General features: G+C 42.9%; 1 protein-coding gene across 1 annotated transcript in view; it reads left to right on the top strand.

Moving 5' to 3' along the window:
• The window catches only part of CLRN2 (clarin 2), a 122557-nt gene that overhangs the window by 52960 nt on the left and 42342 nt on the right, over window positions 1–27255 (top strand). Inside the window, exon 2 of the mRNA XM_069234745.1 lies at window positions 21486–21665. Within this exon, the coding sequence (XP_069090846.1) occupies window positions 21486–21665 (180 nt within the window). The remainder of the gene's footprint in view (window positions 1–21485; window positions 21666–27255) is intronic.

The following is a 27255-nucleotide window of genomic DNA, read 5'->3' as shown; positions in this document are numbered from 1 at the left end:
GATCACATCCGATAAATTGCAAATGCCTTTGTACTGGATTTTTATTGATTGTGCTAAGTATCACATCCAACAGGGCATATATTTATAATCAAGCCTTTTGCTACCGAGTGTATATTTAGCTACAGTGAAAAGACACTGTAAACCAAAGTTGATAGCTGGCTCTGGGTACTGTGGGCTTTTGAGTAAACTTCAAACACTATGCAAGCCTGCTGGAGGCTAAGAAAGAATCCAAAAAGCATCTGCCTCCTTGCTGGAGCACAGACACACGTGTCTATGTCCCTGCATTATGAGCCGGACGCTATGGGCCAGATTTACTAAAAAGTGGAACAGCGCAGTGCTGCACCATAATTGGCAGTGCTGCACTGCATCACTTTAGAAACACAGGGATGCACTGTATTTATTAGAATACGGTGCAGCCCTGCATTTCCCCTTGCACTGGTGCTAAATTTAGCTACCAGCGCCAGCGCAGGCATCCTTGCACCATCGTCTGAGTTGAGGGGTTTGATTGTTTATGTGGGGAAAGGTGTTCCTTCCTGCACATAAACAATCACTAATGGCGATTTGCCACTTCTGTGTGTGCTGCAAAATGCAGCACATACTGAAGTGCCAATCTGAAAGATTTTGTGCATGAAGGGACACTTTCCTGCACATAAACAATCATTTCTGGCATTTTGCTTTTTCTATGTGTGCTGCAAAATGCAGCTCCCATGGAAAAAGCAAAAAATTAGAAGGAATAAAAGTATTCCTCCTCGTTGGCCCTTGGTAACGCCACCCTTGGGTTGGCGTCAGATTTTGGCGCTGCCTCAGTTTCACGCCCACAGCAGCACCCATTGCATGCCCCTTCCAAGCAAAGTGCTGCATGTGAAGGGATCGTATTTACAAGGTGGCATTAAGCAATAAAAAGTGTCATAATGCCACCGCGTAAATACGGCGCAGTTCATAGCGCCACCTGATGCTCCAGTGGCGCCAGGGGCTCATAAATATGCTCCCACATGTGCATTAGTGCACCAGCGGGGAGCTATGGCTATTTGGGGGTTTTCTTTTCTAAGAAAAAAACAGATACTGTCTGACTCTTTTCTGGGGCAAAGACACGCATTTCTGTGCTCCAGTAAGGAACCAGGGGCCAGATGTTCAAAACTTTTTGCACGTCGCAAACAGCGAATTTCGCTGTTTGCGATGTGCAAAAAGCACATTGCGATGCCCAATCCCCGTTTTGCGAGAAACCTGGTTACGGGACTGCGAGTCGCAATTAGGAAGGGGTGCTCCCCTTCCTAATTGCGAGTCGCAGCGCGATGCTGTATTGTTTTGTGAGCGCGAACACGGTCGCAAAGCAATCGCAGTTACCACCAGTGTCACACTGGTGGTAACCCATTCTCAAAAGGGAAGGGGTCCCCATGGGGCCCCTTCCCCTTTGTGAATGGCATGGAAAACATTGTTTCAAAGCAGGCAGTGGTCCTATGGGCCTGCTCTGAAAAAATGAAACGAAAACGTTTAATTTTTTAGTTTTGTAATGCATCTCGTTTTCCTTTAAGGAAAACGGGCTGCATTACAAAAAAAAGCTGCTTTATTTAAAAGCAGTCACAGACATGGTGGTCTGCTGTCTCCAGCAGGCCACCATCCCTGTGAGTTCAGCCTTTGCGACCCCCTTGCGAGTCGCGACTCGCAAATTAGGAGTCGGTCTGACTCGCAATTTGCGAGTCGCAATGCAGATTTTTAGTACATCTGGCCCCAGATCCATTAGGATTTTTTTTCTTAGCCTAATGAAAAATGCAAGTATCACCCAACTCCTCACTGGGGCACTTTCACCAAGCCATGTCACCATTCCGAGTGCACTGCCAGCCTTTCCTCCCCCAGAATAAATGCAGCACTTAGGACTTCAGGGTATTTCTCTTGACCAAGGTGAATATATGCGACAGCAGGCATTTGTGCCAGAGGAGTATGGAGGGAAATTAAATAGGAAACAACAAAGGAGCCCGAGAAATTGGAAGGAAATTACATTTTACCACTTCCTGTGAATACATCACTTTTTCTCCTTTTGTTTTTGTTTCCCATTTAAGGGGCCTAATAGCACAAATTGTTCAGTTATATATAAGCGGATAGTTTCACTTAACCACCTTCTATCCTGGAAAGTACTAAAGAAACCAGATCCAGAGCCTTAAAAAAATTAGGGAGAGATGTAAAAGACAAGGAAAACCACTTCAGGGGCTTCAAATCAAAAGCAATGAGAGTGTTGCTACAGAAGGGGGATAAAGGAACTCAAACTTTATCTCTGCTATATTTCACTGATACTTATCAGGTTTCTTCTGAGGAACTGGAAGTAATTGTGTAGTGCCGGAGGGGAGGAGATGCATGGAAACCTGGAAACAATCTTGTAGGACAGAGAAATCGGAGAAAGAAGGGCCCATCAATAAATCCATAAGATTGGTGTTGTTAAAACCACGATAGTGGTGATACTAAGAATCGCGTCTCTTATTAATCAATAAATTCAATGACTATTCATCAAAAAGTTTTGTTTCTTTCTCTCTTCATCCTTACAAGACTCTTCTACTTTTCAGGGTGATAGAGGATGCACAGACTAGAAAATTCAGAGTATTTACGTTTAAGTTAAAGAACGAACATATGAATGATTCTTTCCCTCCCCATACTGAAGTAAAATGCATGAGACATTCTGTCAGATGAACGATCATGGGTACGCCAGCAATGAGCCTACAAACCCAAAAACCATTGCCACAACAGCTAGGAGGCAAAGTTATTTGTAATATTAGTATCATGGCGTTGATTAAGGGGAGATGACTCCTGGCTGGATGGATCTGTGATGGAAGGATGACTAAAAAGATTTAGGGCCTGATTACAATTTTGGAGGAAGGTGTTAATCCGTCCCAAATGTGACGGATATACCACCAGCCGTATTACAAGTCCATTATATCCTATGGAACTCGTAATACGGCTGGTGGTATATCCGTCACATTTGGGACGGATTCACTCCTCCTCCAAAGTTGTAATCAGGCCCTAAATAATCTACCCGAACAGATAATGCCTCACAAGCAAGTAGCAAGGAAATAAGAGAAATGCAGAAGGTGATAATTTTGCTGAAAAAAAGTTATGTTGCTTGCAGCCTGCTAATCACACTGTAGTACATTAAAAAGGTAGCACACCAGGCCAGTAGCAGTCTTGGCAATAGATCCGGATTGTATCGACCAAGAGCACCTTCTGCGACGAGAAGGCAGAACGTGACTGAAATGTGCATGTAATTGACAAGAATGTTTCCCAAGCAAGTAAGGTTAAACTTTGTGTTAAAGTATTCTTATCCAAAATAAGAGCCCACAGCATAACGACCTCTTCCTGTGCCTTCCGAGCGAAAACTGTCCTTTCTCATTCGGAACACAAATAGAGCCCTTTAGTTGCCAGGCCTTTTCCCCCTCCTGTGCCAGGCCTTTTTTTACCTATTTGGAATAGTTCTCGCTTAGGCCCTCATAACTTTTTGTCCACATAAGCTACCAACATTTGTGTCCTTTTTTTACAACATCCTAGGGATTCTAGAGGTACCCAGACTTTGTGGGTTCCCCTGAAGGAGGCCAAGAAATTAGCCAAAATACAGTGAAAATTTAGTTTTTTTAAAAACAAATGGGAAAAAAGGGCTGCAGAAGAAGGCTTGTGTTTTTTTCCCTGAAAATGGCATCAACAAAGGGTTTGCAGTGCTAAAATCACCAGCTTCCTAGCTTTCAGGAACAGGCAGACTTGAATCAGAAAACCCAATTTTTCAACACAATTTTGGCATTTTACTGGGACATACCCCATTTTTACAATGTTTTGTGCTTTCAGCCTCCTTCCAGGCAGTGACAGAAATGGGTGTGAAACCTAAACATTTCTGAAAAGTAGACAAAATTCTGAATTCAGCGATGGGTAATATGTGTGAATCCTACAAGGGGTTCCTGCAGAAAATAACAACTGAAATAAACAAATATTGAAATTGAGGTGAACAAAACAGCCATTTATCTCTACGTTTTACTCTGTAACTTTTTCCTGCAATGTCAGATTTGTGAAAGCAATATACTGTTACGTCCCTGGACTCTTCTGGTTGCGCGGATATATAGGGCTTGTAGGTTCATCAAGAACCCTAGGCACCCAGAGCCAATAAATGAGCTGCACCTTGCAGTGGGTTTTCATTCTATACCGGGTATACAGCAATTCATTTGCTGAAATATAAAAAGTCAAAAATAGGTATCAAGAAAACCTTTGTATTTCCAAAATGGGCACAAGATAAGGTGTTGAGGAGCAGTGGTTATTTGCACATCTCTCAATTCTGGGGTGCCCATACTAGCATGTGAATTACAGGGCATTTCTCAAATAGACGTCTTTGTTACACACTGTCTTATATTTGGAAGGAAAAAATGTAGAGAAAGACAAGGGGCAATAACACTTGTTTTGCTATTCTATGTTCCCCCAAGTCTCCCGATAAAAATGGTACCTCACTTGTGTGGGTAGGCCTAGTGCCCACAACAGGAAATGCCCCAAAACACAAAGTGGACACATCACATTTTCTCTAAAGAAAACAGAGGTGTTTTTTGCAAAGTGCCTACCTGTGGATTTTGGCCTCTAGCTCAGCCGCCACCTAGGGAAACCTACCAAACCTGGGCATTTGTGAAAACTAGAGACCTAGGAGAATCCAAGATGGGGTGACCTGTCGAGCTCTGACCAGGTTCTGTTACCCAGAATCCTTTGCAAACCTCAAAATGTGGCTATAAAAACACCTTTTCCTCACATTTTGGTGACAGAAAGTTCTGGAATCTGAGAGGAGCCACAAATTTCCTTCCACCAAGCGTTCCCCCAAGTCTCCCAATAAAAATGGTACTTCCCTTGTGTGGGTAGGCCTAGTGCCGGCGACAGGAAATGCCCTAAAACACAAAGTGGACACATCACATTTTCTCAAAGAAAACAGAGGTGTTTTTTGCAAAGTGCCTACCTGTGGATTTTGGCCTCTAGCTCAGCCGCCACCTAGGGAAACCTACCAAACCTGGGCATTTGTGAAAACTAGAGACCTAGGAGAATCCAAGATGGGGTGACCTGTCGAGCTCTGACCAGGTTCTGTTACCCAGAATCCTTTGCAAACCTCAAAATGTGGCTATAAAAACACCTTTTCCTCACATTTTGGTGACAGAAAGTTCTGGAATCTGAGAGGAGCCACAAATTTCCTTCCACCAAGCGTTCCCCCAAGTCTCCCAATAAAAATGGTACTTCCCTTGTGTGGGTAGGCCTAGTGCCGGCGACAGGAAATGCCCTAAAACACAAAGTGGACACATCACATTTTCTCAAAGAAAACAGAGGTGTTTTTTGCAAAGTGCCTACCTTTGGATTTTGGCCTCTAGCTCAGCCGCCACCTAGGGAAACCTACCAAACCTGTGCATTTTTTAAAACTAGAGACCTAGGGGAATCCAGGGCGGGGTGACTTGTGGGGCTCTCACCAGGTTCTGTTACCCAGAATCCTTTGCAAACCTCAAAATGTGGCTAGAAAAACACTTTTTCCTCACATTTCGGTGACAGAAAGTTCTGGAATCTGAGAGGAGCCACAAATGTCCTTCCATCCAGCGTTCCCGCCAGTCTCCCGATAAAAACGGTACCTCACTTGTGTGGGTAGGCCTAGTGCCCGCAACAGGAAATGCCCCAAAACACAAAGTGGACACATCACATTTTCTCAAAGAAAACAGAGGTGTTTTTTGCAAAGTGCCTACCTGTGGATTTTGGCCTCTAGCTCAGCCACCACCGGGGAAACCTACCAAACCTGTGCATTTTTTAAAACTAGAGACCTAGGGGAATCCAAGATGGGGTGACTTGTGGGGCTCTGACCCGGTTCTGTTACCCAGAATCCTTTGAAAACCTCAAAATGTGGCTAAAAAAATACATTTTCCTCACAATTCGGTGACAGAAAGTTCTGGAATCTGAGAGGAGCCACAAATTTCCTTCCACCCAGCGTTCCCCCAAGTCTCCCGATAAAAATTATACCTCACTTGTGTGGGTAGGCCTAGCGCCCGCGACAGGAAATGCCCCAAAACACAACGTGGACACATCACATTTTCTGAAAGAAAACAAAGCTGTTTTTTGCAAAGTGCCTACCTGTAGATTTTGGCCTCTAGCTCAGCCGGCACCTAGGGAAACCTACCAAACCTGTGCATTTGTGAAAACTAGAGACCTACGGGAATCCAAGATGGGGTGACATGTGGGGCTCTGACCAGGTTCTGTTACCCAGAATCCTTTGCAAACCTCAAAATTTGGCTAAAAAAACACGTTTTCCTCACATTTCGGTGACAGAAAGTTCTGGAATCTGAGAGGAGCCACATATTTCCTTCCACCCAGCGTTCCCCCATGTCTCCCGATAAAAATGGTACCTCACTTGTGTGGGTAGGCCTAGTGCCCGCGACAGGAAATGCCCCAAAACACAAAGTGGACACATCAAATTTTTTGACATAAAACAGAGCTGTTTTTTGCAAAGTGCCTACCTGTAGATTTTGGCCTCTAGCTCAGCCGGCACCTAGGGGAACCTACCAAACCTGTGCATTTGTGAAAACTAGAGACCTACGGGAATCCAAGATGGGGTGACTTGTAGGGCTCTGACCAGGTTCTGTTACCCAGAATCCTTTGCAAACCTCAAAATTTGGCTAAAAAAATACGTTTTCCTCACATTTCGGTGACAGAAAGTTCTGGAATCTGAGAGGAGCCACATATTTCCTTCCACCCAGCGTTCCCCCATGTCTCCCGATAAAAATGGTACCTCACTTGTGTGGGTAGGCCTAGTGCCCGCGACAGGAAATGCCCCAAAACACAAAGTGGACACATCACATTTTTTGACAGAAAACAGAGCTGTTTTTTGCAAAGTGCCTACCTGTGGATTTTGGCCTCTAGCTCAGCCGGCACCTAGGGAAACCTACCAAACCTGTACATTTGTGAAAACTAGAGACCTATGGGAATCCAAGATGGGGTGACTTGTGGGGCTCTGACCAGGTTCTGTTACCCAGAATCCTTTGTAAACCTCAAAAGTTGGCTAAAAAAACACGTTTTCCTCACATTTCGGTGACAGAAAGTTCTGGAATCTGAGAGGAGCCACATATTTCCTTCCACCCAGCGTTCCCCCATGTCTCCCGATAAAAACGGTACCTCACTTGTGTGGGTAGGCCTAGTGCCCGCAACAGGAAATGCCCCAAAACACAAAGTGGACACATCACATTTTCTCAAAGAAAACAGAGGTGTTTTTTGCAAAGTGCCTACCTGTGGATTTTGGCCTCTAGCTCAGCCACCACCGGGGAAACCTACCAAACCTGTGCATTTTTTAAAACTAGAGACCTAGGGGAATCCAAGATGGGGTGACTTGTGGGGCTCTGACCCGGTTCTGTTACCCAGAATCCTTTGAAAACCTCAAAATGTGGCTAAAAAAACACGTTTTCCTCACAATTCGGTGACAGAAAGTTCTGGAATCTGAGAGGAGCCACAAATTTCCTTCCACCCAGCGTTCCCCCAAGTCTCCCGATAAAAATGGTACCTCACTTGTGTAAGTGGGCCAAGTGTTTGTGACAGGGAAGAGCCAAAAACACGTCGAAATTGAGGGGGAACCAAAGTGGGTCCAAAAGGGCAGTTTGAAAAAAAAACATTTTTAGGCTGACAAGTGCAGCAGAAATGTTATCGGTATAGATGAGACAATTCTGGGTGGTAGGAATTTTGTGGATTACTGCAGATTCCGGAACGTTCCATCACAAAAATGTGGGAAAAATGTGTGCTTTCCAGCAAAGTTGCAGGCTTGCAGGGCATTGTGGGTAAGGAAATGGTGCAGGGTGCATGTGAAGCACACCACCCTGAAATCAACTAGATGTTTAGTTTTCAGATGTGTCTAGGTCTTGTGGATTTTTCTACATGGCAGCGTGCCAAAGTAAAAAAAAAGTGCAGCCCTCACCATTCCAAGTGAGACGATTCTGAGAGTTACCAAGCTCTCATGGCCCAAATGTAAAACAAAAACCAAAAATAATCAAATGTCCTCCTGCTTGCCATGGGATAAGATGTTTTAGTGTGCGGGGGAGAGCTGAAAGACTGTTAGTCCCTTCAGTTCGGGTGGGGGCATAACCAGGCCCATAATGGTTGGTAGCCACCACCCCACTATTTTCTTTTTTTTTTTTTTTTATTCCCTGGCAACTAGAAGACTTTCTGTCCCCCCCCAGTGTGTGGATCGGGGGTAATTGCCCAATCTGCCCACTGGTGGGCAGAACAACTTTGGCCCCATTTATTTGGGGTGCGGGTATGGCCATACCCCCAACCTCTTATTTTGAAAACAAAATCTTCCCTGGTCTCTGGTGGGGGCAGATGGGCCTTCCAAAATAGGCCAGTCTGCCCCCAGGGGGGGCAGTTATGGCCAACAGTAATGTGCCCCCATGGGGAGAGACCCTTGCCCAAGGGGCTGCCCTCTCCAAACAAAACACACACATACACACACACCAATCCATGGTGTCTAGAGGTTTCTGCCCCAAAGGGGGCAGATTGGCCTTACAAAAATAGGCTGATCTGGCCCCAGGGGAGTGACCCTTGTCTAAGGGGTCGCTCCCCATACATAAAAACATAAAGTAAATTAAAAAATATATATATTACTGGTGTCTAGAGGTTTCTCTCCCCCCCGGGGGCAAATCCGCCTAATTATATTAGGATGATCTGCCTCCGGGGGGGCAGAAAAGGGCTAAAAATATTTTGCCCCCCCCCCGGGGATTGGCCCTTGCCAAAGGGGACGCTCCCCTAATGCGTTAGTATAAATTTTTTTTTTAAAAAAACTGGTGTCTTGTGGTTTCTCCCCCAGCGGGGGTGTGATGCTATTAATTGTGTTTGACCAATGACTTTGTGTTTCACCACTGCGCATATTAGTTGCTCAATGTTCACCAGTAGCACATTGTATGTTTTGTTCAGCCTAGCTGCCTATTGGCTTTGACATGGCATTAGCCATTATTTTCTGTATTCAGTTTAGCCGCCTATTGCCTTTGACATTGCATTAGCCATTACATTCTGTATTCTGCCTATTGGCTTTGACATGCTGTATTCAGTTTAGCTGCCTATTGGCTTTGACATGATATTAGACATTACATTTTGTATTCAGCTCAGCTGCCTATTGGCTTTGACATGATATTAGACATTGCATTCTGTATTCAGTTCAGCTGCCTATTGGCTTGGACATGATGTTAGACATCACATTTTGTATTCAGCTCAGCTGCCTATTGGCTTTGACATGACATTAGACATTACATTTGATATTTAGGTTAGCTGCCTATTGCCTTTAACGTGGAGTTAGACATTGCAGTTGAGAATCCAAGCTGTATTTTTCCAAGCTATGTTTTTCTGTCTTCTTCACACCAGCCTAGACCTGATAAGAGAGAGTACATTTGGTGTTTTCCTTTCTGCTCAGGCTTGGGAAGAGGAGAAATCTAGGAGATCTGGCCAGTCTCCAAAGGCTTGCGTAGTTTTCCCGAGTCTGAGAGGAGGGGGTACGCTTTTGTAAGGATGACTCGGGCTTCAGAGATTTAGATTCGAATCTGCTTGACTTCGGGCTGGAACTTGGCGCCAGTTGCCAGTCTCCCGTGTGGGTAGATAATCTCTTTCTCGCAGTTGACCGGAGTCATCAACTTGCAGACCCCAGAAAGATGGAGCTGTATATAGGTCTCACACGGTGAAGAATTTAATTTGTTTTGCTTTGCATTGAATATCTTATATATAGAATCTGCTGTGTACATTGCAACTGAGAAGTACTGTGATATATGTTGTTTTCATTGCTGCAACTACTTTTGTGCTTGAAATCTAATAATTTGTCTCTCAAGAACTTGTGGGTGGGGAAGAATTAACAACAATAAAGGTCTTCTTTGAACTCAGAAGTGCATTCCAGAGATGTTCTGTAAGCTCTGATACGAGATAAGCAGGAAGGCAGAACAGGGGGCAGAAATGGCCTAGAAATAATTTGCCCCCCGAGGAGCAGCCCTTGCCCAAGGGGCTGCTCCCCGTACTTCAAATAGCCCACAAAAATATATATTCCCTGGTGTCTAGTGGTTTCTGCCCCCCCTGGGGGCAGATCGCAAGGCTGATCTGCCCCCAGGGGGGCAGAAATGGCCTAATAATAATTTGCACCCCTTGGAGCGACCCTTGCCCAAGGGATCGCTCCCCAAACATTTAAAAAAAAAAAAAAGAACATTTTTCCTGGTGTCTAGTGGAGTTCTGCCCCCCCAGGGGGGCAGAAACAGCCAAAAAACAAATTGCCCCCCCTGGAGAGCGGCCCTTGCCCAAGGGGCCGCTCTCCTTATTTAGTAAATAAAAAAATCCCTGGTGACTAGTGGTTTCTGCCCCCCTTGGGGGCAGATGGGCAAAAAAAAAATAGGCTGATCTGCCCCCAAGGGGGGCAGAAATGGGCTAGAAAATGTTTTGCCCCCAGGGGAGCGACCCTTGCCTAAGGGGTCACTCCCCACAAATAAAATAAAAATAAAAAAATCCCTGGTGTCTAGGGGGGATTCTGCCCCCCCTAGGGGCAGATCGGCCTATTTGCATTATAAATTGCCCCCCTGGAGAGCGGCCCTTGCGCAAGGGGCCGCTCTCCTTATTGAAATAAACAAAACCAAAAATTTCCCTGGTGTCTAGTGGCATTTCTGCATTGGGATCGGGCAGCAGAAATCCTCAGAGAAGCCTGAAAGGAGAGGAAAGGCCTTTCCTCTCCTTCCAGGCTTCTCTGACCCCCTCCACGTGATCCGGCACTGGAAGGCCTCTGATGAGGTCAGCGCGTGAATGTGCGCTGATGTCATCAGACGCCATGGGGGGCTCACGGAGGGGTGGCGGGGTGGAAGGAGAAGCGATTCCCCTTCCATCCCTGCCTGGGGGAGGGGTGTGCCTGGCCATCGTGGGGGAGCGCTAGCACTCCCCCTGGGGCCCATAGCAGGTCGAGGTGGTCTCGTGCAACTGGTGCCGAGGATGAGACCACCTTGTCCCAGGCACACAACCGGTTAAACACTGCGAGCCAGAACACATTCAAACAACAACAAAAGAATACATGGAATTTCTTAACATGCACATGCATGTGCATGACATCATACAAAGCTTGACTGTATATAACATTACATCTTCTTTCCCTTTTGCAAAACAAACGTTCTACTTCATAGCACATTAATAAACAAAGAAATCTTTGTACTTTGACAGTACATAAACATTACATGTCTTGCAAGCTTTATCATGAGAGTGAATACTTTCTTTGGCAACCTGTGAAGTCTCTGCAACAGACTGATTGTTTTCTGGAGCACAAAAACTTAAATCTAAAATTTCTTCATCATGCTCTAATGAATGAAACGTTTCCAAACCATTGAGTACATCAACATTTTGCTTCTGATTAAAAAACAGATGAGATGTATCTTGTAAATCATCTTCCTGGAAGTTTTTGTTATCCAAAATCTTTCTTGCCTGTTCATCAGACAGTTTAACTACACATCTTCTACTCCACCACCCCTTTTTATCCAATAATAAGGAACCCTTAGATACCTTAAATATGCAAACTGGTGAAGAATAATTAGAAGATCCCTTTTTAACTCTAACAGGACTTTTGATCAAAACCCAATCACCCAAGGTAAAATTCTGTTCTTTTACACGATGTGTGGCATCAAAATGACTTTTCTGCAAATTTTGTCTGGTTGTTGCATTAATTCTCACTCTAGTTGAATCTAAACAAGAATAACATTTTGGTTGCCCTGCTAAGTTCTTAATCCAATCAGGACAGACTACAGTCCTATGATCCCTTTTCCTTAACAGCCTAAACGGAGAAACCTCTGTAGTCGAATGCGGGGTAATCAAATAAGACCAAACCTTTTTATTCAGAAAATGTTCCACCGAAGTATTAATAGCAAGCGCAGTTTGTATCCCCTCCTTCAAAAATGTAATGTGATGTGAATCTAGAAAGTTTTTCATTTGAGTTTAGGTGAAATGTGAACCATTATCGGTAACCAATTCTTTTTGGTGCCCCTTCAATATTAAAAATCCTGTGTAAAAACTTTATCACAAAGGCTGTGTTGGGCGTATATGTGAACTCAAAGTAAACCCATTTAGAATAGTAGTCAACCACTACCATAAGAAATGTTTGTTCATGGGGTAACAAATCAAAAGGACCTGCAATATCAAATGCAATTTTGTTCCAAGACTCAACAGGGAGAGGAACACAATGTAACGGTGTCTGTGAAGTTTTCCAGTGTTTATCAGATAGCAAGCAAGTTTCACATTTGTCAATCCATTGAGACACATTCTTATCCATTGAAGACCACCAAAAATATTCTTTTAAGATTCTAGAAGTACCTCCAATACCTAGGTGCCCTCGATGAGCAGACTCAATTAAACTACTGCGTAAAGATGCAGGTGGAATACAATGATCTGCACGCATCAAAACTCCTTCTACTAACGAACGTTCCGCTGAAATTTGGGCGAAGGGATTAAAAGAGTCAGAGCTTTCTTTTGGCCACCCTTCCCTTACATAAACTGTTGCTTTCTGCAAAACTGCATCCTTTTCAGGTGCATCCATCCAATCTTTATATTCAATACTACCCACAGAGTCCAAAACATCCTCAATGATTGCCACAACACACTCTGTTTCATCATTTTCATAATCTAGGCCAACACTTTGTAGTGGCATTCTGGACAGGCAGTCTGCCCTGACATTTCGACCTCCAGAAATATACTTAATTTCAAAATTGAACTCTTGTAGGCTAGAAAGTAACCTAACCGATGTGGAAGACGCGTTACCAGTTCCATTTCCATTCAACAAATGTAATAACGGTTTATGATCTGTAAAAATTTCAAATAGAGTACCTCATATAAAAGTTTAGAATTTTTCAACAACCCAAGAACACGTAAGAGCTTCTCTTTCAATTGTAATATAGTGAGATTCTGCCAGATTCAAACTCCTGGAAGCAAATCCAATAGTACGTTCCTGCCCTGAAACCCACTGACTAAGGACAGCACCCAACCCTTTTTGACTAGTATCAACCGTGATGGTACATTTATGACCTGAAATATAAGATGATAACACTGGTGCCTTTATAATCAATTGTTTGACATAATTGAAAGCTTCATCGCAAGAACTGTCCCAAACAAAAGATATGCCCTTTTTAAGCAAAGACCGTAGAGGTTGTACTACTTGAGCATAACCTGGAACAAATCATGAATAATATTCTGTTATGCCCAGAAACAACCTAAGTGTAGCTTTATCTTTTGGAGGGTCAACATCAGTAATGGCTTGAGTAAGTGACAACTTAGGTTTAATGCCATTCGAAGAAATGGAAAGACCTAGATAATCCAACTTATTAGTTAGACATTTTTAGGTCCTAGAGTGATACCAACTTTTTTGAACAAATTCAAAACTTTTCTTAGAATGACAAGATGTTCAGCAACAGAGTTTGAAAAAATGAGTACATCATCTTGGTAAGCCTGCACTCCCTCGATTCCTTTCAAAATGTGATCCATAAATTTTTGAAAGACACTGGCAGCAGAAGCCAACCCAAAAAGCAATCTCAAAAACGTATATGCTCCAAAAGGAGTCACAAACGTAGTGAGATCAGTTGACTCTGGTGCTAAAGGTATTTGGTGTTATGCAGATTTAAGATCCAATAAACTAAAACATTTTGCAGTACCAATATTTGTAAAAAGATCTTGAATCTTTGGTAAAGGATGACAATCAACTAAGATATTCTTGTTAAGGGATCTCAGATCAGGACATAAACGAATCTCGCCACCCTTTTGTGTGCAACAACAATAGGACTGACCCACTCAGAAGCATCAGTGGTAGTAATTACACCTTCATGGATCAAATCATCCAAATTTTTCTTTAAATCCTCTCTCACACTTAACGGAATAGCTCTGACTTTATGAGCTACAGGAATAACATTTTGCTTCAACCTTATCACATGCTCAAATTTGTGTATTTTTTCAATTTTAGAGTTAAAAACATCTTGAAAATCATCTAGCAGTGTTTTTAGAGCACAATCATCAACAGTGTCACCTATGTAAGAAATCTGAGTGTGATTGACTTGTACAGGTTTTCTCAGAACCAATCTTTGCTAAGTCTTGCCAGCCCAAAATATTTTTGCCTTTGACAGCAAAATAGATTTTAGAAGTAATTTGTCTACCCAAACATGACAAGGTTTCAATGAAAAATCCTAACATATCAATATCATTGTCCCCATATGCCTTGGGAGAAATATCAGTTTTATGCATGTGAAACTTATCAGACCATTGAGCGTAATAAAACTGATCTGAGATAATAGAGAATGGTGCGCCAGAATCAGCCATTATACTCAACGTGTAGCAATGATCACTTCACAAAAGGGACATTTTTATTCGAAACTTGGTTGAATAAAAACTGTAGAAACAACGGTTAGGACCATCTTATCAAAATCATTCTGCAGAGTGACAATATCATCTTGAATTTAGACACTGCTAACTTGAAGTACACTCTTACCTTTACACACAGATTGGAAATTACCTATTTTGTGACACTTAATACATTTTTTGCCTAAAGCTGGACATTTAGGACTGTTGCCTACATGTGAAGCAGAACCACATCTAAAACATACTAAATTTGGCTTTTTATATACAGGTTTGATAATGTTATTTTTAAGCACAAGCGCATTAATTGAATCAGAACCTTAGAAGGAATTAATCACACAGTTACTAGAAGACAGAAGAAATACATTTGGATGACACCATAGCTCTTTCAATGCTTTTCGCCATATCAATTACTTCAGAAAGAAGAGGATCCCTGCAACTTAAAATCCTCTCTTGTATTTTCTTAGAGAAACAATTGTACACAAATTGATCTCTGATGTAGGTATCCAGCGCTGGACCAAAATTACAATTTGCAGCCAAATTTCTCAGAGACGAAATTTACTCCTCCACAGTCTCGTCCACTTCTTGTTTCCTTTTCACGAAATTAAAACGCTCCAGCATCACGTTTGGCTTTTCATCCACAGGCCTGAAACAGAATGTGAAAAAAACTGAGTCGTATTCAAGGTGGAAGCACTAAATTTAATACCATTTACTTTTGCTGGTTTTGTGGCATCAATAGGTTTGTTTGACCACTGCTCTTCGCTGCCGTATTAACTACATGCTGATGCATTCGTTAGAACTGTAGAAGCAATTAATTTAAACCAAGACTTGGATTTCTTTACAAATATGTATAGCGAAAATAATTGTCATAGAGTATTAATATTTTTCTTTTGGAACAATAGTTCTACGCCAGTCTGAGTCTCTGTGTTATTTAGTATATGATGAATTAATATTATAATGTTTATCTTTCCTGTCCTTAAGCCCTTAAACACCCTAGTAACATTGACGAATGTATATCATAAAAGTATGTACCTAGTATGCCAATGTGAGGTATATATAGGCATCATGGGTATGAGGAGTAAATGTCAAGAGGCATGCCCCTCCCATGAATGAACAAGATCTGTGCAAATGCGAGAAAAGATGTCTGGTGCTGACGTGCATTGACACCCAGGTAGTTAAGGGGTTAAATATAATTTATGGCTAGCATTATATAGTTAATATAAATACGGATAATGAGGGTGGGGAATGTCATTCTTGTTAATACATTTGATGTAAGAGCTTGGAAATTGTCTTGCTCCAGCTTGCTTTATACCAGTATTTCTAACAACAAATGGAAGTACGGTGCCTTTGAAATTAATTTCTTTACAATGATTCCATTGCTCTTAATATAAAACATACAAAATGGTAACCTAACCCTAAACATTTTTTTGTGTGAAATTCCATATGTATAAAGTTTGGTAATTCGGTTGTAAAAATAGGTAATTATCTAGGCCAACTTGCAACATTCAAACTTGTATGCAAGTTTGAAAGAGGAATTCTGTATCTATGGATTGTAGCATGCCAAACCCAAATATTTGTACAAAAGACTACAAGTCTGTCTCTAAAACAGATGAAGCCCATTTTGTGCCTACATTGCCACAACACTCTCCTACGTCAGCTGTAATTGGGAGTAAAAATGTTGTACAGCTTCACATATTTCAAATCTGACGTGTGCTGTAGAAGGTAAGTATTCCACTTGTATCTAAAAGACCATATATTCTTAAAAGACCATGTTGGTACAACAAATGTCAGGCTTGTGTGTTTAAGTGCGAGAATTGGAAAAAACATTATAGTTCTAACATTTGTTACAAAAATTCTATAAATATCAAATTTGATTAATATCATAAAATATAACGAAATCAACGGGAGCACTGATTATTTTTTATAACCCTTGCATAAGTTATAGAAGTTGTCATATCGCTTACATAAACTTTAGCCATAGTCTTGGCAAAAGACTTGGGGCTGTGTTTATAGGCCTTAAATACGGCGCATCCCTGCGTTTCTAAAGTGACGCAGCGTGGTGCTTCCAATTTTGTATTAAAGTATGCTATTAACATACACGAACCTGAAGCATGCTGTTGTAAATATTAGAAAGGGAAACTGATTAACGTAAGGGTTGTCACCAATCAACTGCTCAGTTTGCCTCGCTACTCACATGTTGTATAGAGACAGCTCTCTCAGAGAATTCTTATTTTACTGATTGTGGAGAAACAGTGGTTGTGGCTTTATCTTGAATGTCTGAGAATGGAAATCTGCTCCTAGGGATAAGGAAGATCACCTTTTGCTGATCCATAGGACAAATGATTCCACATCATATCCCCGTGGACCTTCTCTCCTGATCCTGGAGAGTGCAGGAGGTCCATGAGATATAGAAAGCAAAGCAGGAAACAAGCCAGTAGACCAGGAAACAAACCAGTAGACCAGTGGCAAATGGACATTACTTCAGCCAGTCCATATGAAACATCTACCATGTGTATGTGGACTGATAAAAGCCCTGCAGATTGAAGAGTTTCCAGTGTTGGCCAGCCAGGTTACTAGCCTATATTCCTCCATAGCCTTTTATGATGTGAACTACCAATGTCTATGCTACATGCTATATTGCCAGTCAGCTGTAAATGGTGCATAGGTCCCAGCTTACCATACTGTATGCATGTATGTATGTTTTGGTTTTTCTAAAACCTGAACTCAGTTGGCTAACTGGCTTGTGAGTAGGCCTCAGTAGGGATACATGAATGGGAGGAGTTAGGAGAAGGGAGTATAGCTAGTGAAAAAAGTAAAAATCCCACCTGTATGAAGTAGTTTTCCTTGAAGAGGTGAGTTTTCAATTTCTTACTGAAGTGTAGGCGGGTTGGTGCTGTACTGATGTTGGACAGGATGTTCTACCAGATCCTGTGGGTGTATACTGTGAAGACTTGTTTTCTTTTCCCTGCAGTATATAGTCTCTAATCTGGCAATGTCTGAGCTCATTGTTTGTTGTTGACAATCATATATTGTTAGGTTATTAGCTTTGTAGACAGAGGTCTTTGAGTAGCGGGGCTTGTAACTCATACAACTGATCTTGAAGATAATGTGGGCTTCCAGGGGAAACCAGTGCAGGTCCTTTAGTGAAGGGTAACATGGTTAGATTTCTTCAGCCCTTTGATGACCCATTCTGCTGAATGAAGGACGCCTTTCGTGGAGTGAGGGTGATATCTGTGGTGCCGTTGAGAAAGAGTATTGCCTCCCTCTAGGTGGGAGAGGACTATGGCTTGAACAATCATTCTGAAGTTTTTTCTGGGAGAAAAGGTTTTAGTTTTGTTCAGGAAAGAGTTGGAATTAGACTATCTGAGCAATGTATTGTTTCAGTGGGGAGTTTGAGTTGAAGGTGAATCAGAGGAATGTGGCCTGCACTGTCTCCTTATATTGTTTTTTGAGACACCATTGTTTCTTATGGAACATTCTATGCTTTTTGTATATGCCCCATGATCCCTATGACCAATTTTTGTTGCAATATTTTACCCTTAGAAGATGAGTTTGCTGCTTGTGCAAAGCTTGGAAACAGGTTACTTAGTTGAGTTTCAATTGTTTTAGCTCTGTTAGAATCCAGCCACAGCTTTCATCAAAACTATTCTCCCTCCTCACTTCATTGCATAACAATCCAGGTTCCTAAAGCTTTCTTTGAGGAGAGTCAATCAATCAATGAATCATTGCACTTATATGCCAGACATTAGCCATACCTGGGGCTCTATACAAAGCAGCACAGGTTAAAAAAGGTTGGGTTAATGCAGTGAGTGGAGTCACTGTACTAATATTCAGATGATTAGAAAGTATGTATGTTTATGGTATAGCGGAAAGTGATGTATGCGGTATTAAAATACAGGGAAATTAGGTGTAGAATTACCACGGTTGAATTTCAGGTTATTCGGGACAACATCATTTATCCCTTCCTGTACCCTAATGATGTGTAACATCTCCAAAAATATAAAATTGTAAGACCCAGTGTACTCTCAGTTTTTATATTGTTTGATTGCTAAGAGGATAGATATTCTTTAATCTCAAATGGAGACAAATAGAGAGTTCAGCTTGTTATGGAAAATGGGAAAATATGGGATTAATTGCCCTTTAGCTTGTTACTAAATTAGTTAGTAAACTGTATGATCTCATCTTAAGTTACTGATTTTTATGGTTTCTTAGAACCTGGCTATAGAAGCAATAAAGTCAAAGCATGCAGTAACTGTTGCAACTGATCATGTGTGAATCTGTCCCCATGGATTTCAGTTGTCAATCAGTAGTAAACCTAGTAAATGAAGACAAAATGCAGACATTATCGAGGAAAAGAACTGTAGTGATATTATTAAATATATAGTCAATGTATTGAGATTTACATAGGTAGTTTTAATATGTACATATCATATGGTAGATGATAAGTATCGATATCAATACATCATTGGTATGTTACTACTCAGGTAAGGAAAATAGAGTATTCCAAAAATAGACTTTTAATTGCACTTTACTTCAAAAATACCAAAAGGGGTGGAGGTGCCTTCTCTAAAATGTAGGGTAAAGTTTAGAATTCTCTGTCATTTCCTACTATAAGCTGTTCTTTTGAAGAAGTGATGGAGTTCATTGCAGGATTAATGGCGATTGGTCCAAAAGAATAAAGAAACATTTCAGACAGACATGCAAATGCAAAGCACCTAGCATAAGATGGAACAGAAAGAAGGGTGGAAGCTGTTCCCTTTGATCAAGTGATAGTGCTTAGAATATCCTGGTATTCATGCTAGTTCTACGGCTTACTTTGCTACCTTAGGCAGATCACCGGAAAGAAAGTCTCATCTACACCTAAAATGTTATGGTTTCCAGAGGTTGAAAAAATGTTTGAGACACTTATTCAAGGTGTAGGGATCAGCATAAGATGAAGGAAACGTTTGTGTAACAAAATATTGTAATTTGGTACTAATTCAGTCTGCATAATTGGGCCGTTTCAAAGCTTCTGCCTAATTAGGAGTACTCAGGAAAAAGTGGTAGAGCACACCATCACCTGAGACATTAGAGATTGAGCATTGGTTTTTGAAGCATGTAGTGTGTCACCAAAATGTGAGAGGCCCCTACAATTCCTGTCATCATGTTGTAACTGCCCTGCTACTGGCAATGAGTGTATTCAAAGGCTCTAGACGAAGCAGACCCCTCTGGGTTGCTAAGAGAGATGGGATGTTCATCCCCTGATCTTAAAATTAATTATCAGCTGAAGCACGTGGGTACCAAATCACAGAGGCATTTACGAGTGTGTGAAGTACTGGAGTGCTTGAGTCCTGGGGTATTACTTCACGTCCTCTTAAATGCCTTTGTGAATTGGCCCCATAATCATCTGAAGTGTGAACAAAATGTTACTATTCAAGGATTATTGATAGGAAATTAACTCAAATAGAAAAGAATGTATGTATTGCATTTTCTACGAACCTGGGGTTTCACATTTGAGTCCACAAAGGCATTTATGAAGATGTGAAATAGTACTATAAAGGCATTTGTGAGTATTCCTTCACATACCTATAAAGTCATTTTTTGAACGTTCCCTATAGCATTCTTCTGTCATAGGTGGGGAAGCTTTTCCTGAGAGCTGGGAAAAAAAATAGGAAGGCAGGATAAGAGTTCTAACCTGAGAGTGTCTAGACTATTGTTTACAAAGCTTAGCCTGAGAGTTTCCAAGAACATCCGATCTCAGAAATCTGTGGTATGCTGATCAATTAGTTCACTTGTTAAACACTGGCCCAGAGCCAGAAGGATGTATGGCCTCTGTCTGTACCAGTGCATACCAGGATTAGATATCTGCAGTAGAGTCACAATTCTTATGCCCTTTAAAAACAGTCACATCACAGCAGAAAAACCCCACCCCCTGGGTTAGGATGCAGTTACCTCCATCACAGATACTGGCAGCAGGACAGCCCTACTTTTTTCCTGCGCAGGGGCACCCTAGCTTCCCGATGGAAGGGGACATAAGACACTCACATTCTCAGTTTTTTTCTAAACCTCCACTCCACAGCTCAGTAGTCCATTATTAACTATGCACCCTCACAATCGGTATTACGGAAGGGGTAAGGCAACCTCTGCAGCTCCTGGGGCAATTTCTTCAATGGAGGCCTAGATGTTAATGACCAGAACTTTGAGACATGGGCCTGATTACGACATTGACGGAGGGATTACTCCGTCACAAACGTGACAGATATCTTGTCCGCCGTATTACAAGTTCCATAGGATATAATGGAATTGTAATACAGCAGGCGGGATAGCCGTCATGTTGGTGACGGAGTAATCCTCTTCGCCAAGTTCCTAATCAGCCCATAGTGCAGTCGCGGCTCCCAGGGTTTAAAAGGGGGGGGTACAGCCCATTGGGGGAGGACGTGCGGGGAATAATAATAAAATGTTTAAAAATATAAAAAATCAAACTTACCTGCTACGCTCTCTCACCGCCCCGCTCCTCTCTCCCTCATCGCTCCAGGCAGGCACAGGCTTCCAGCCTGCCCTGCGCCAATCCTGATGCTGCTCAGAGCAGCGTTAGGATTGGCTGTTAGATCCCACCCAGCGAGACTGGGAGCCTGTGCAGATTCTCTCCAGCCCGGAAACTGTGTTGCCAGGCTGGAGAGAGCCCTGTGCGCATGTGTGTTTGGGTGGCCCGAGACAGCAAGCCAAACACACATGCACACTGAGGGTAGTGCACAGTGCAATCTCCTTGTCCTTGTAATACCCCAATGAACCGCCATAGTTTATTATCGTTTGGTTGTTGCAGGTTTGCAGCGGCTGCTGCTGGCGGGGGGGAGGCGACTCTCCTCTGCCCTAATGGAGGAACCGCCACTGCCATAGTGTGTCACAAAAACGTATTTACCCCTTTAAGAGCTGAATAGATGTGGCCCTGAGTACCACAGGCTACTGTATTCTAGATTATTCATCTAGTGGGCAGAATATTCTGTGAATTTGTTACTGTGTGCATGTTATAGTGACTCATTTATTGTTCAATATTGTAACTAGTGTTCCATAAATTCTGAAAAAATCAAACAGATACAGTAGATACAGCAAATACAGATTCAAATAACAACTGTTCTGTGTTACAGTTTTTCCACATCTGGTGAAGAAGCTGAACGCAGCCCTTCATGTGACCATTATCCTGTTCCTTTGCACCGCCATGTCATTCTCTCTGATTAGTTTTGGCTTCTGCATCCACAATATTATAAAAGTTCCTTATCGCTCAATAAAGGGACCAGCTGGAATATGCTTATGGAACGTGTTTGCAGGTAACCAGTATGTCTTGGTTTGTGTTGTATGCATTGTGCTGATGAGTGCATTGTACCCTGAGCATACCTTTGTGTAATGAAATGTGTGTATGTCTTCTAGGAGAGGGGCATCTGAAATAAGAAAAAATCTACATTAGGACATTTGTCAACTCCAAGTTATGTTGCCTTAAGCATTAGTCAATTGTTTCTTAGAAATCCGCTTAAAAATATATATATATATTTTTTTTCCGATTATGTTGCATTACAACATATATTTATTATTTAACGATCTGAATTTATTTACATAATTTTCTGTGTAGAGGTAAAGGGAACCAAAGTTATGTGTTACAACAGTAAGAATAAATTAAAGACTGCAATTACTGTATAAATGTTTCTGTGTAATTTTCTAATTTCATAATAGTTGGGCCAATACTAGTCACCAATAACAATAAAAGGCCAGCAACTGTAATGTAATTAAGTATTACATATTAGGTATCAGTTTTAACATCACAAAACAGAACCAGAGTCAGCAAGTATTGTGAAAGGCAAGCTACGTAGTTGCAGTTGATGCTTAAACAATGAAAACAATAACAAGTTTTTCAGCTTTTTTCGCTGCAACTTCTGGTGTTTATATTCTCCGGTACACATTTAACACGTATTTTGCATTTCGGCAACCATATTATTTCTTTCACTGACGAAACTCGGAATCAATCATTTTAAGAGGTTTCGGGAAGGTAGGGCCATGTATTATCCGTAACAAAATACTGTTTGCTGTGTGTTAAAGGGATAGTGACTGTGGCGTTGATGTTATGTGACATAAATGTCTCTAGATGGTCACATACTTCCTCTGTGGCTTGAAGTATCCTTATAATAAGTGCAGGTTAGTTTAACACATTAATCACAAACCAGTCAGTTTTGCACTTGTCCTAAATACACAAGTCATTTGTATTTCGCAATGTCCAATAAACAATATCGTGGAAGTAGTATGTAGACAATGTTTCAGCTGGCTTGCAGTGAGTGTCACAACTTTCTCTCAGATCAATGAGTACCTGGTGTGTGTTGTAAAATTAATTGTCAAGTATCTGTATGGCACTCTAATAAGTTTGCCACTCTTCCTCAAAAGTGGTAGAAAGCCATGCAGTTGCACTTTTAGGTCGAGCGTAGCGTTCAACTTGTTGTATACTTTTAAGTATACTTATAATATGTGTTCAGGCAAATTCAAGAGATTTCATTTGTTGGTTCCAGTGTCCTTCAAAAATCCTTGCTTGCTAGTGGTCAGTTCTGCCTCTTTGTCCTGCCTTTTTCTCTTTGGGAGCAGGACCAAGTACTGTATATTTACCCTATGTCCTGTTTATCTCTTCTGTAGGGGACTTTTATTCTTTAGAATTTGCCTGTTGGTCTTACACTGTGGGTGTGTGTTCAGCCCCTCCTCCCCACCAGCTCCCTCTGCAAATACAACGAACAGCAGAGAGGGGTTTTTCCAGTCCCCCTCATTTATCTTAGCTCCCACGTTTGGCTTGTAATGGAGAGCTTTAATTTCCTCGTTGCCTCTGACATAGCCATAAAAGACCAGCTGCTGTGCTCCGATGAGAGCTGCTTCAAGGGAGTGCCCTGCTGATTAGTGACTGAAAGTGTGATGTTTGTATGAGTATGATCCCACAAGCCTGCATTTAAATACAGAGAATATGCAACTTTCAATTTATTTACAGAAACTAAATACACTGTAAAAAATGAAAACCAGGCACAAAAATGTACAGAAAACTCTGAGAGGGCAGCTCTGGGCCCCAAAAGGCTATAACTGGCATTGCCTCTTAAAGGTGTCCCTTGAAACCACCCTCGCTCTCATGTTGTCCTTCCTTTCCTCCCTTCAGCAGTCGAACGCTTTTCATTGACCCTGTTACATGGATAATAACTGAGAGGTCTGTTCGTATGTTTGCCACTTGTTTTTGTTAAGCGGTTCACAAAAATAAATGAATAAACAAATGAGGAAGGTGTGTCGCTGTGTGTGGAACTTGTTTACCTTACTGTTGGCAGCCATGTCTGTTGCTCTGAGGTGAGCACAGCTGATAATATAGCGTATGTGTTGACCACTACATGCACTTTTTTCCCTATACGTTCGACGCTAATGCTCATGGCCGCCATCAGCTTGTTTAATGTTCTTTCTTTGTCTCCAGTTGTAACTTAGAGTTCTTTAGATTGATCAGCCGTGGATGCCAGTTCGATGCCGCTGTCCCAAGCACTGCGTGTAGTTCCGCTTGGCTTCCAGCATGACAGGGTTCACGCCACCCCGGGTTACACACGTTTGAGTCACTGTAATAGAGGGCTATAGGGCGTTCCCGTTTATTTCACTGAAGGGAAGACAAACCCGAGTTTAATTTCAGGTCCACGCAGACAGCTGAACACAGCACAAATATTTTGGTATTGCAAACAATTTTAAAAGTAGGTGCACATGGGAATAAAGTGCGTTGAATATTTGTTTCTGGGTTATGGGGGAAAGCAAATACATGATTTTACTGCCACACCAGCACAAAGTGATGCATATGCACCAATGCTGAGCACTTCCCCTTCAGAATTTTTTTTTTTTTGCATGTCCCCCTCCTTCTCTGTGATATATAGGCGCAGTCATAATATAACCCGTGCACTGTAATGAGCACACTTAAAATGTTTTTTAAAAAGTTCACGCTCAGATCTGTTGATTGACAATGCATCATATTACTGCATGATTTAATTCTATATATTGTATCATTGCCGGGCTGAGATGGGATGTGAGGGCGCCTCCTTTCTTACTCGGTGGTGACGCGACAGTGAGTTGTGTCTTAAATGGCAGGTGCTAGGGCAGTCCGGGTGTATGGAGGTACTGGAATCATCAAAGTTCAAGTCTCTCAAGCTGTACACTGTAGGTCACACGCGGATTCTCCGCAGCAGGAGCTCAACACACTGATCTGTCTTGCCTGACATTTACTGCACCTTTAATGTCTGAAGCAAGGTAGCTTATATTGCAACCAAATGGTTAACCAATGGAACCCTGCAGTATTGTGTTGTAAACATGCTTGTGTTAGTTTCATTCATAGAACAATACAAACAAAGAGATGGCCGGCCTGCGTGTCTGGTCTTGGGGCTGCCTCTCGGGTCCTGATGTGGCAAAGAGGAACCATTTGCCTTCTCTCTGTCACTCCCTCTCCAGACGGGAAGACCTGGATGTGCCTTGACTCAGCAGCACCTGCCCGTCCGCCTCAGTCCACCTTAAATCCAGTTTACCAGCATCACGCTGATTACCTTGTCTGCATTTGTTGTGGCACTGTCTGCATCTACCTTTACTACTGCCACTGCCAGCACACACACAAACACACTCTCTCGGTGCCACACCAGGAATGCAAACCACAGTAAGCAAACATGCATATTACAAGCACGTCAGGGCTCACAAACAAAGCACCCCCTTGAGATTTCGCATCCACCTCTTTTGTGAACACAGATATCAAAGCCCCACCACCCCACATGTATACCAAGGCTGGAATTAGAAACAAAATACTCCTGGAACCCATATATTGAGGTTCAATGTGTGGCAGAGGAAAGGGGGTGGAGTCATGAGGCTGGAGCCTGAAATATATAGGCCCTCATTACAACATTGGTGGTAAATGCTGCTTACCGCCGTGCAGAAGACCGCCAACACACCGATGTGACGGCAAAATTCAGCTACAGCTATCACGACCCACATCTCGGAATCCGCCATAATACAGACACCCACACAAGTCCGCCACACCAAAGGTCAGTGATAAACTGGCGAAAACAAAACCTCCACCGTCACGCCAACAGGAATACGCCCACACTATCATGACCCACGAATCCACTCGGCGGTCTTTCAACCGCGGTATTCCATTGGTGGTACACACCGCTGTGTTCAAAATACACACACATTTACAAAACACAACCACATTGGACAAATCGAAATACACACACCTGATACACATACACACACCACTCCCACACCCAATCCAATATAAAACACACACCCACAAACCCTTACTACCAAAAATTCCGAAAGAAGGCAGAGAGAGACACCACCAGAAACAACACTAGCATCCACAGACACACAACATCATCACTCACACAACATCCACGCACATCAAGCAACACACAACACATCCCCTCACACATCACAACACACACCACCTCACACACCACCCACACCACATCATGGCACCACAACAACACCCCAGGTTCTCTGAGGAGGAGCTCAGGGTCATGGTGGAGGAAATCGTCCGGGTAGAGCCACAGCTATTCGGATCACAGGTGCAGCACACCTCCATTGCTAGGAAGATGGAGCTATGGTGCAGAATCATCGACAGGGTCAACGCAGTGGGACAGCATCCAAGAGCACAGGATGACATCAGGAAGAGGTGGAACGACCTACGGGGGAAGGTGCGTTCCATGGTCTCAAGACACCAGATTGCAGTACAGAGGACTGGCGGTGAACCCCCACCTCCTCCCCCACAACGAACAACATGGGAGGAGCAAGTTTTGGCAATACTGCATCCTGAGGGCCTTGCAGGAATAGCAGGAGAAATGGACTCTGGTAAGTCAACTCTTAACTATTATATCCCCCATCCTACCTGCATGCCATCACATACCCCCACCCTAACCCTCACCCCATCACTCCAATACCTCACATATCTCCCACTATCACAACCCACCCATCCCAACAGCAAGCCCTACATGCAACACCAAACCAGGGACACCCATCACCAAAGCATGTCCACTACAGATACCCACAGAGACCCAAAACCAAATATCACACAAGGACCTAGACAAGAATGCAAGCACTGGAGTACAGGGTCACTCACTCATTGCACACAATGGCCCACACAGATGCAATAATCATGCCTTTACACCACTGCAGGACCCCTACCCAACGTCACCGGACAGGAGGTTCCAGACATATCCATTCCCCCCACAGAAGAGGCCCACAGTGAGGACAGCATCTCTGCACATTCTGGATCAAGATGACCAGCCCGGCCCATCTGGGACCTCGGGACAGTCGGTTCCCCTGACACTGGCACAAGCCACCACAGAGCCTCCCCCCTCAGGAAACACCAGCACAGCACCCACCCAGCGGGCCCATCCCTCTGTCCCCAGGACATGTCAAGGAGCAGTGTGTCCACCACTACAGGGAACCCAGTTAAACCCACTACCCCAAGAAAATCAGGGACCTGGGGGCAGTGCCAGTGGGCACACGGTTCAGGGGACAGAGGAACAGGAAAACAGGGGAACTGAGAGGACAGCTGTGCGACAGAGGGAGGACAGGCCCAGCGAACCCACTCTCCACGAGGCCCTCTCCAACATCATGGGAGTGTACCATCATTCCCAGGAGATGATGGCAACAGTGCTGGCCAACTTTCAGGAGACCCAGCGGCTGCAGGAGGAACACTATCTGGGGATCAGGGAGGAACTGAAGTCCATTAACACCACCCTGGTCACCATTGTAGGGGTGCTGATGGACCTTGTCAACACCAGGAGGAACACTGTGGCACAACAAGGGGCCCCTGATCCTAGCCTGGATGATGAACAGCCCTCCACTAGTGGACAGGAGGTAACGCCACAGGACCACAATACC

This window comes from Pleurodeles waltl, chromosome 1_2 (assembly GCF_031143425.1).
Source record: "Pleurodeles waltl isolate 20211129_DDA chromosome 1_2, aPleWal1.hap1.20221129, whole genome shotgun sequence".
Taxonomy (NCBI): Eukaryota; Metazoa; Chordata; class Amphibia; order Caudata; family Salamandridae; genus Pleurodeles; species Pleurodeles waltl.
Note: the sequence above shows the minus strand (reverse complement) of the source record. Positions and strands in the feature narration are given on the sequence as shown.